The 11,894-nt window shown below is 35.8% G+C and overlaps 1 protein-coding gene and 1 long non-coding RNA gene across 2 annotated transcripts; both read right to left on the reverse strand.

The window, feature by feature from the left end:
* Positions 1-1,866: 1,866 nt before the first annotated feature.
* Positions 1,867-2,778, reverse strand: LOC143710472 (uncharacterized). The gene is made up of 3 exons (XR_013194566.1): positions 2,487-2,778; positions 2,229-2,386; positions 1,867-1,984 (listed from the first exon to the last, which is right to left on the reverse strand). It is a non-coding gene; the product is annotated as an uncharacterized LOC143710472 (long non-coding RNA).
* Positions 2,779-8,448: 5,670 nt separating this feature from the next.
* LOC143710523 (ladderlectin-like) lies at positions 8,449-11,298 on the reverse strand. The gene is made up of 6 exons (XM_077201461.1): positions 10,945-11,298; positions 10,744-10,822; positions 10,010-10,089; positions 9,165-9,287; positions 8,922-9,033; positions 8,449-8,758 (listed from the first exon to the last, which is right to left on the reverse strand). The coding sequence occupies exons 2-6, from the start codon at positions 10,802-10,804 to the stop codon at positions 8,664-8,666; spliced, it is 471 nt and encodes a 156-aa protein (XP_077057576.1). The 5' UTR covers positions 10,805-10,822; positions 10,945-11,298; the 3' UTR covers positions 8,449-8,663.
* Positions 11,299-11,894: the final 596 nt, after the last annotated feature.

Raw genomic sequence — 11,894 nt, forward strand, 5'->3', positions numbered from 1 at the left:
TTTAACCCAACTAGTTGGGTTAAATGTTTGACCCAGCATGCTGGGTTGTAATTTTAACCCAATTATGGGTTTATTTTTTTTTACAGTGCTGGGTTAATGTAACCCAAAATGGGTTGGAAATTTAAACTATAAATTTTAGTAATTAAAATGACTAAAATAACACATCTACTGCAATAGAGACTTCAGTAATCAAAATATGAAAATTTATTTTTGTTTTATCAAGTGAAATCGTCCATTTGTGAATAATCTTTTTAACATTTCGCATCACTCTCTCCCCATTGACAAAATTCAATGAAAATGCATGAGACCATAGCACAGAAAGACTTGAAATAACTTCTTGAAGAAAATAGTGAAGTGAAATCTAAAAACATTTACAGCAAGATCTTCAGCATAACATATCATGTGAGAGAAATACTTAGTAAGAATCAATTGTAGTGTAATTGTACTGTAGAAGAAAAGTACAAGTATTTAGAAGTAATAGTAAATATAAAAAGAACAACAGCATAAAAGAGGCAAGGTCGCAGACAGTAATAACCTGTTTGTCAGCAAAAACGAGTTAGAAAAATGAACCTTTTGCAGAAAATATGAATTGAAATCTTAAAACATTTCAAAGCATTTACATCAAAATCTTGAGCATAACGTATCATGTGAGAGAAATACCCACAGTAAGAATCAATTGTAGTGTAATTGTACTGTAGAAGAAAAGTACATTAGAAGTAATATTTTAGAAGTAATAGTAGTAAATATAAAAAGAACAAACAGCATAAAAGAGGCAAGGTCACAGACAGTAATAACAAAAACTACTGTTTGTCAGCAAAAATGCACGCTCGCAAAAGTCTCATTGTTGGTGTTTCATCTCCAGAAAGTCCATACACCACAGTCTGTAAAAACTGCCCCACTGTGGAACACTGTTTCGGGTAGTCTATGTCAAATACGTAGAACACCTTAAAGCAAACATCAACTGCAGCAAGCAATGTATTCTGCTCGAGTGCCTCTCCGTTTATAATGGCAAAGGCTTGAAAGCACGGTTGGCTCCAAGCATGAGAACATGTGGAGATTCAGAGTCTTTTGAGCGCAGGTACTCAGCCATATTGGTCCCAATCTGACAACAACAAAAAAAAGGGGGAAAAAAAGAAAGAATTTGCATCAATTTAGAAAATTTTAAACTAATGTAAATACCTTTAGGAACAGTAAAGGCGATGACACACCAAGCCAACCATCGGCCGATGTGAGCACTAGTCGGACCCCTGTTGCAGGGGTTGGCCCTTGGCAGTGTGTTCCAACTTTTTGGCCCAGATGCAAATGACTAATGGCAACAACACAGTTACCGTTTGATGTCACTAGTTTTTTTTATGTCGGCTTGGTGTGTCACATGGCCTTAAAGGGTTAGTTCACCCAAAAATAAATACTTACATTAAATTAAATCTGTTCATCATATAAAGCGATCAAGTCTCTTCAGAAAATTTGGAATACATTAGATTCATATGAATTAGTTTTACGATCTTTTTATTAGCTTTATGTACCATCAAAGTGGTAATTGCATAGACTGTCAATATAGTAGGACAGAAAGCTCTCATATTTCATTAGAAATATCATCATTCCATTACGAAGATGAACAAAAGTCTCAAAGGTTTGGAACGACAGGAAGTCGAGTAATTGATGACAGAATTTTCATTTTTGGGTGACACTGCTCAATCTATTTTTTCACTCAAATTAAACATTAAATTAAAAACATTACTAGATTTGTGTCGTTGATAATTGTTAAAATGTGTCAGTCTGTGAAAAGGGTCCATACAATATATTGTAAATAGTTCAATTGTGTAGTTTTATAAATGGCTGTTAACTTATATGTCTATGTTGTGTATGTCTATGAAGGCCTTCCGGGTTTCAATGAAAGTTGGGTTAAACATTTTCCTTCCAATCTTGTAAACTGATGTTGGAAGGACTACAGGAAGTACTTGCAAGGCGACATCACTCTGCGTCTCTTTAGAATATATGAAAAAATGTTTTTTTTTCAACAAAAAAAAAGGCTTCATAAAACTGCAATAAATCTGGATGTATGACATTCATTTATTAAATTGTGTTACAAAGAAATAGTTAATAAAATGAAAATTGTCATGACTAACAGTAATTGTAAACAGGGAAAATCTCTCCTTTTTTAGAATGACATGAGAGATAGTAATTTCTTTTTAGACTGAATTATTCATTTGTAACAGTGCTCTTAATACCCATTACCTGCTGACATCAATTCTACACTGGAAAGTAAATCAAGATATTGTTTCTCTCTGCTGGCAAACTGCAGAATCTTATCCTTAAACACGGGTACCCAATTTTCGGTGAGTTTTGAAGCCGAGTCTGGATTCAAAATTAAGAAATCCTGGGATATCTAAAAAATACAAAACAAAGGCCAACATAACAAAAACAAAGTTGTAAAACAAAAAATAAAATACTGAGCCAATGTTTTTATTTCGTAAGTTTAAACCCACCATGCCTGGAGTGTCGAGGAGACGTGCATGGATACTCCTTGAATATTTCCATGATTGTCTTGATTCCATTGTCACGAATCCATTTGGCCCTATGGATAGACGTCTCCTTCATGTATTGCTCAACCTGACTTAGTGGCCAAATATTATTTTTAAGCCACTCTGTCATTTGAGTAGCTCTTTCTGAATCTACATTTGATTCTGTTGAGACCAGAAATGTAAATCACAAACAGGAATTTTGAATGGGAAAATATGTTAAGCTGAGGTACACACAGACACATATACACACACACGCACACACACACACATATATATATATATATATACATAGGGTTCCAGGCTGCGACCATTTATTGAGAATGTGCGAGTTAAAATTTTATGTGGTCGCATTTTTGCGAGTACATGGTCATTTACTACTCCGTTAAATTCACGCATGCGCAACAGAACGCCGTTGTATCAGTAATGCGCAGTGATGTCTATAATCACTTTGATCACAACAAATATAATTAAGTGCAAAATGTGCATCGCTAATCAGTCATATACATAGCATTATAATGAGTTTTAAAATGTGCAAGTGGCTTACGATTACAATGAACCCTGTAAAATGTTACTACATACCTTCAAATGTGGGAATTAACTCTTCAAGATTCCATTCTCTTAGTTTAGTTTTCACATATTCGTCCATCTAAGATAAAATAACAGATAAAATACATTTTATGACTAAATTATTTAGGCTACATCCCAATTACAGAGTGGCATGGCAAAATTTGTAGTCATGATGCTAGTTAACATTATTGAACTAGGCAACTGTAGTTAGGTTTATAGAACTGAAAACATGTAAAACGTCTCTTTGCTCTTTAATAATAGTGAAATCAGGGTCGATGATGTCAAATATACAAGGCTTAGCCTAACAGAGTTGAAATTAGAAGTGGGAAAATGAGACAGCTGGATTTAACACTTTTCTGCGTCAAAGCAGCATTCGGCAAAAAATTATTTATAAAATAAACAACATAATTTAACAAGTACAACAGTAAAAAAAAGGTCTTACTGTTTTGCATTTATTTTTCAATGTCCTTCGATGCACTTTCCAGTCATTTCAGAAAGATCACAGTGCTTGCTGTCTTTACTCTAAAACAAAAATTAATGTCAGTCAAAAGGCGTTTTATTATCACAGAAAACTTGAGAAAAGCTATCATCCGAAATTATCCCGGGAGTGGCACGGACAAAATGGCGGTCGAGGTAACGTAAATTTTTTTTTCAAAATTAAAAACTTAAAAATATAAAGTAAGTAGGCCTTATAGTGAGTAGTATGCTCATAGTAAATTAATAACATATACTGTTAGTATTGTACAGTTAAACGAAAGCAGAGCGGACAATTTGTGATGTAGCCCAGATAGCAAACTGACTCCGGAACGGATCTGCCGCGGAGGTATCACAAGGTCCGGAACGGAGTCCACTTGCACAGCGCAACGGATCCGGAACAGATAAGGATTGCGGATCCAGACTAGATCCGCGGCAGACCCTATCCGTATCCGCTGGTAAAGCAGCTCACCCGCAGCGGATCCGATCTGGATCCGTTCATTTCGGTCTTAAAACCTTTCAGATCACTCATTCAAAACTAGTAATCTGGCCAAAACTACCAAAATATTTCAAATCTATTGGTGGACCAACATTAGATAGACTGCCCACTAAACAACATGATGTCCAAAAGACGTCTTTTCAACGTCTTTGTCACAAAAGTTGGATGTTGAAAAGACGTCCACTGAGGAGCCAGAATTAAAGTTTTTATGACGTCTTTTTTTGACGTGTTCTGCACGTCCGATATAGACGTTTATCGAACCTTCGTACAAGGTTAAAAACTAGTTCAAATGAGGCCATTGTGGACATTAGGGTTGTGCAAAGCAGCCGGTATTTGTATCTGTATTTGTATTTGTTGAGGGGGGAAAAGTATTTGTATTTGTATTTGTATTCGAGTAAAATCCAAAATAGGCGTAAAAATCTAGTTTTTTTGCGTTACACTTCTAATTTACGTTATAGTGTAAGTATTCTTTAATTATATAAATCCAGCAATGAACATGTACCAAGGAACGTCATTGAAAAGAAAATAACATAACAGCCATTACCTCATCCATGGTTAAACCAACAACTAATAAAATACCATTGTGAACATTATGAATCCCACCACCCCCCGTCCTTGTTGGAGGACGCTGAACAGACAGAATAAGTAAGGGATAATGTATAGCGAGGCGGTTGATTATGAGCCTGACGCTAAGCGGAGGGGTCTTGCATCAGCCTGAAGGGTTTGTATTCGCTATAACAACCACCTCGCTATACATTATCCCGCTTACTACATGGCTACCTACCAAATAAATCAATAATTTGACTCAAAATATTGATTTAAAAAGGAGTTTATTGATTTAAAAACGATTGTATTGCTTCCGCTAAAAAAAATTGTCCGTTCCGTCTCTACGTTTAGAATCCATGGCAACGCTCTGTTTTTCGTGGCAACGGTGTGTTATACTTAGCAGCGGTCTGTTATTAAGAAATAACCATGGAAATAACAGACCGCATTCTACATTAGAATTCAACCAAGCCATGTAATAAAAACAAATAATTACGGAGCTAACAGAGCTACGTAAACAGAGCGAACATGAGAGCACCCGGCTGCAGACGTCAAAAATGCAGCGTAATGAAATAATCTCCCGATCAAACTCCACTTCCCGAAAGTTATAAACTGCCTCCGGAACCCAGTTAAGGTACAAAAATCTATTCAACAAAAATAGTAATGCAGTTAAGTGTTTTTTCGCTCAGCCGAGCCCTCTCTGTTGCTGTGTGGAGCAGCCTGTGTCAGTCACCTCTTCCTGAACGTCACTCACTCACTCGCGCACTGCGGTCTCGTGAGGAAACACAGCTTTTTGATATAAAGTTTTTCTTGTTCCCGAATAATTTTCTAAAGTATTTGTTCGAAATAAGTATTCGTAAAAAACACGTTATTTGTGCCTTTCCGAATACCGTATTCGGGTTCGGCTCCACCCCTAGTGGACATATTTTCAACATCATTTATGGTCTCATTTAGACAATTTATACTGTTTCTGGACCAAATAAACACTCAGGATGCATTAAATTAAAACTCATGTTTATATCAATGTAATTTCCTTACATTGTTTAGATGAGGTTTATATGTTGATGTTTCATTTTAAGTCACCATTGTGGTGATCAGTGTTTGCTTTAGTTGGGCTCTTGGTCCCAGTTCTTACTTTAACTTTTCTTTGACTGTTGTAACTGTGTGTTTGTGTAACACCATTGTTGTGGCAGAGAAAGCCAAGAAAAAGTAAGATCGACTGGCATCAGCTCCTTGTTAATGATGATAAAATCACAAAATGAGCATTTAATGTTGTGTTTAGTACCATTAAAATGATCACTTATTTGAAGGTGGATAAAACAAAAGCATGTTTAAACAATGTTATTAGAATGCATTATGCATTTTTCAACTTGAGTCAGATTTTAAATGCTCATGAAAATATATTTTATAACCATTTCATTTATACACTTATAAAGATCAATGTTTTTCAACTCTAGTGTAAAATTTACATTTACATTTTACATTTATCTGACGCTTTTATACAAAGCGACTTACAATTGCTATATTTCAGAGGTCGCACGCCTCGTCTTTCACCAAATCTTCCGGAGTTATTACCTGGGTCAATAGGGCAAAACCAACTGTCAAAATGATATATCATACCCCGGGGTCAATAGGTCAAAACTAACTGTCACAACCCTTGATCGATCGCTAGACAAGGGCAAAGGATAATCCCTACACCGGAGGGGCAACGCAAGGGCAAATATTAGCCCCGCCCACATGTCAATCATATGGTCAAAAATCATTTTGACACAAGCAAAACGGTATTGACTACTAATAGTAAAACATTCGCTCACACTTGATGCACAGATATCATTAAAACCTTTTCATTTATGGAGTCAGATGAAATAACGAGAAAATACATATAAGAAATTTTATTGAATTTAACCAAAAATACTTTGCCGCGAAAAAAGACAGTAACACGCAGAGACCTTCCGTGCTGATTGGATGCCGGAGTTTGGGCCGATCGAGCGCAGGCTTACACAGACATCAGGAGACTAGAACAGACAGTCCGGACTGCGGAGAGGATCATTGGTGCCCCCCTGCCATCCCTCCAGGACCTGTACTCTTCCAGAGTGAGGAAGAGAGCAGGTAAAATCATCACAGACTCCACTCACCCTGGACACCTCCTGTTTGAACTGTTACCGTCAAGACGGAGACTCAGATCACTGGCCACAAGAACATCTCGGCACAGGAACAGTTTCTTCCCACAGGCCATTTCCCTCCTGAACAGTTAACACTCCTCCCAAGGCATATGCCTGTAAGTGCAATACTCCCACTGTTTAGTGCAATATCCTACAACTCAGGTGATACTTATATGTAGATTTATTTATAATATTCAAAACACTGTAAATATGTTCGTAATCTGTAAATGTTTATTCTGACTAAACCCAACTGTGACCATATACTTTCATTCTCATATTTTTATTCTTATAATTTGTATTACTATGTTTCTTGTTGTATTTGTATATGTGCACTGGAAGCCTCAGTACCAAGAATAATTCCTTCTGTGTGCAAGCACACTTGGCAATAAAGCTCTTTCTGATTCTGAGTGTAGCCAGGGACTGGCAGATGCGAGTCGATCTAGATCAGAAGCACATTTTCCCTCCGGAGATTGTAACAACCAACCTGCGACCCGACCTTGTTCTCTGGTCTAAGTCCTAGCGGCTGTTCTGTTAATCAGTGTTTCATGCGCTTGATTGTAAATTAAGAGTACATGAAATGTGCTTATTTCATTCTGCATCTAAGATAATGTGTTTTCATTGTATTCCTTTTCACAATGTAACTGAATTAACTATTCACCTGAACAGTTTATGATGTTGTACATGGTATCATTGTAATCATTAACCATAGTTATGGACTTTTTAGCTGCAAATTATGACATTTGAAATTGAAAACGTGAGTAAATCTGAAGATTTAGAACGTGTGTATCAGTGTGACGTCACAGAGATTGAGCTTCATCTCAACATGAGGGCAATAACTGGTACAACATCTAAAAGCCCTGTTCAAAACTAAAATAAAGTGCTAAATTTTCTGTTTAGGCAATTTTTTGAGCCTGTGCAGATATGGTTTCTTTTTACCTCTTTAATTTGTGTGTAAGCCCTTGTTACATTAAGTTGAATGTCATCTTAATACATTTTAAGTCCTCCTAACCTCTTCATATGCGCTGGTCACGCTTTACCTGGTTTGGTTTTAAGGCGATTGACCTTAAGTTTAAAACTGGGGCGTTTAGCATTAGGGACCCCCAGGAGACCTCACAAACCTGGAAGTAGAGGGTGTCCTAGATCGCAAGCAACATTTTCTTTCCAAACATACTCACATAGGCCTACATTTACATTGGTATTTGTTGAATGTCACATGTATAGAGTAACATTACCATGGGGTTTTGGACTTGAGCCAGAAGACCATGTGGGTGGTGATGGCACAGTGGATAAGACACATGCCTCTGGTGTGAGAGACTGGGTTCGAATCCACTGTGAGACACCAATGTGTCCCTGAGCAAGACACATAACCCCTATTTGCTCCAGAGGCGTGCGACCTCTGACTTTTATAGCAATTGTAAGTCGCTTTGGATAGAAGCGTCAGCTAAATGAATAAATGTAAAGATCATGGTGAATTCCAGCATCATGATGCACATTTTATAAGACCAAAACCAAAAAGAGCCCTGGATAAAATACAAATTTGCTTCAACAAATGTCTTCTAGTGTTTATCTATGAAGACGCTTGCTTAAACCCCTTCCCTGATATCATTAAATGCCATTCTACTAACCATATCCTCAAACCTTGCTAAGCAATATAGATTTATTTGATAGTCCACAATGTACATGCTTTGATTCAATGCTTTTATTAATTTGAGGAGTGTTTGAGAAAATATTGAAAAGAGATATAAATTCAGAAGTGATTGGATTTCAGAATAACATTTTTGTAAAGATGAGTAAAGAAAAAGTAAATTTAGTAAGATCACAGTAAATGTGGAGCAGGATGACTAATTAACAAGCCCTTTGCATCCTAGGGTGAGAACCTACTAAAAAACTAGCCACCTAGCGAAAACGACGCGTGAGATCATAATTAATATCCAAAACACAAATATAGTTCATTGATGTTGAACAGGGAGCATCATTCCAGCAGCGGTTACCTGTAGGGTGAAATAATGAAATCAGTTACTCTGATCATTACAGTGTTGTTAGAATCAATGGTGTTCAACTTAAGGCACTTGGTGAAATCCAAATGAGTCACTTAACGTTACCGTATGATATAAAATTATAGTATTGCAAATTATAAATTGAAAGTGCACTCACAGGTCCAGTTGATCTCTAAACAGTTCTCAGGAACAACAGCATTGTTTGGTTCTCCAGAGCACCAGTTGGTATAGTCATACACCGTTCCATCACTCCACAACCACTCTCCGTCCTAATAAGTCAAGAGAATGAATCCAAAATTTAAGTCAAACTATCTTCATTAGAAACTTTGCCTTTGATTAAAGCAGAAACTTCGGTTTAGACAAACAAATAGGGATGTTTAGGGTGCACAATTTAACTTACTTGTTCACCATCATGAGCACCAACCCAAGTTCTTGTGGAAGAAGGCAACAGACTCAGCAGGAAATCATTCTCTGGTTGATCATGCACAGATGCGAGATTCCCACCAAGACTTTGACAGTTTCTCTGAAGAGACAGATTTTTTGTCACTTCAAAATCTAAAGTCATTTATGCTTTCTGCCAAAAAGATTAAACATTTTAGTCATTTGGAAACAAAGTCTGCACTAATCGATTATTTGCTCGGTATCGGTTTTCTGTTGCATTTATTTGCAGAAGAGAATTTCACTTTTAATGTAAGTGGGAATGTTTCTTTTTAAAAGTCTTTAATCTGTAACATTTAAATTAATCATTGGATTCAGCAAACTATTTTTATTTTATTTTTAAATGCAAGCATTTAATACAGCTGTAATTAGATCTAGTATTACTCGGTTGACCCAGTTTTAACCCACACTTAAACTAACCATACCATCAAACCTGTCCCGAACCTTACCTATATCCCACATTAATAGCAGCAAAAGTGTTTTACATCAACAACACGTACATTGTACCAAACTATTTATTTGGATGTAGTTAAAGACACCTAATATAAAGAGTTGCCCAAATAATTTTGTAGTAGTCAAGTGACATTTATATAGCACTTTCTTACAGTTCAGAATGTTTCAAAAGCAGTTTTACAGAGAGGAAGAAAAAAAAAGTTGCAACAAAGTTTGTTTCCAGAAGAAAATAGCGTTACAGTCCAGCTTACGGAAATTCTGTGAGGTTTCATTTGTGTTGTAAAAAGTTATTAATTCTAATATATATATATATATCCGCTCTGGATAAAACCCATGATGTAACTAATACATTACCTCTGCTGTGATCCAGGTAACCGACTGAGAGAAGTACTTGTAGCACCGGAGTCCAAAATCTGTCCATTCAAGTGGGCATCCTTCTGAATAATTTGTGGATCCAACGTTACCTAAATGTTATGGGGATTTTGTAATATGTACAGCAAAAAGTGTTTCTATTTTATGAAGCTCGTTTTGGCTGAGGGCAAAGTGAAGTTCCATAACTTTATACATTTAGGCTATTTAACTTTAACTGTGTAGCCTATAGAGAGCGGACTTATGTTTGATTTCATTGTATAGCTTCTTATACCTATTATTAGGCTACTTATAGCCTATTTTTATACTAGATATTATTGATCATTAAAACTTTTTTTATTATTTTACGATACATTCTCCACTGCATGTACATGTAACGTTATAATAAAATAACATCACCCTGACTCTGTTAAATGTCCATTTTACTGATCAAAATTTTTTCATATTTTTAAGATGAACAAAAAGCAGGGTTGTGTTTTATATTTCGTGATTTTATAAATATATGCAGTGAAGATAATCATTTTTTTAATATTTACAGCAAAAAGTGTTTTTATTTTATGTAGCTCACTTCAAAATTGTGTGATTTATACCAAAAACTAAGTGTACTTTGACACTGAAAATCCTTCATTAATCATGCAAATATTAGTACATGGAATCTTGTACATTCCCAAAATGCAGTTAAACTATCAAGGGTTTTTATAATTAAATGTTTTGGTTACTTTCTGCATTCCCCATGGAGAAGATAACGAAAAGCAGAAGAAGACTTCTCAGCATTGCCATGATGAACCTGAAATTAACCTAAAAATGAATAATTATGTAAAGTTAAATGTCTGCATTGAAATGCTGCACACTGTGGATTCTCAGTGCATTTTAAAAACACAGCACATTTTATTCAGTAGATTTCTGTTCCAAAAACTCACCTTGCTTTTCAGATTGTAGCCTTCAGATTCTCAGAGGAAGTTTTCGTGAAGTTTCAGAAAGACCTCTGTGTTTATAGCCGACTTTATTTAGTGGGCCTCATTTATCAATCTAACGTAGATCCGAGATCCAAATCATCTTACGACAGGGTTCACGTGTGATCCATGAAACATTCAAATACAGCCAATCCCATCGTACGAATAATCGGCCGTTGATAAATGTGGCTGCTGAAAACAATCGTCATTTGAATATCACGCCCATACAAATTCACGGTTTAGAAGCGTAACTTCCTCATTATCTCCACCTGGGATGAACACGCAGCGCCAGCTGAAGCTTGGGCTTTGATCCTATAGGATGGTAAAGGTATTTTATGACGTCCCAATGTTATCACACCTCAGTCCAGTAGATGGCGGTAGATGATTGCAAGCTGCCAAATAAAATCTACCGAAGAAGAAGATAATCTTCACCTGGGATGTTCCCATGACAACGCAGCACGTTGTCCATCAGCTGTACTTATGACAGAAATGTCTTATTATTGCTGTAGATACAACTTTTGCAAATTAATATACATTTTATATATATATATATATATATATATATATATATATATATATATATATATATATATTTTTTTTTTTTTTTTTTTAAATATGCGTTAACCTACAATTACAGGGTTATATAAAAAGTTATCTAAAATATAACTAATATATATATATATATATAACTTTTATTTTATTGTTAATTTCATTATGTACAATGTACAAATGTTCACACAGTCCATAAAAACACTCGAAATTAATACATGTATTATTTATATTTTTTACTTTTTGCAATACTCGCCATTGGTTGCTTTTTACTGTCGCCTTTTTGCCCCTTTTTTTCGCCATTGGCTATTGGCTTGCTTATGCCGAGTTCAGACCGCACGATTTTCAAAATAATCGTGTCACTGTTG

This window comes from Siphateles boraxobius, unplaced genomic scaffold (assembly GCF_051911475.1).
Source record: "Siphateles boraxobius isolate OS27281-9 unplaced genomic scaffold, OSU_SipBor_1 47, whole genome shotgun sequence".
In the NCBI taxonomy this organism is placed as follows: Eukaryota; Metazoa; Chordata; class Actinopteri; order Cypriniformes; family Leuciscidae; genus Siphateles; species Siphateles boraxobius.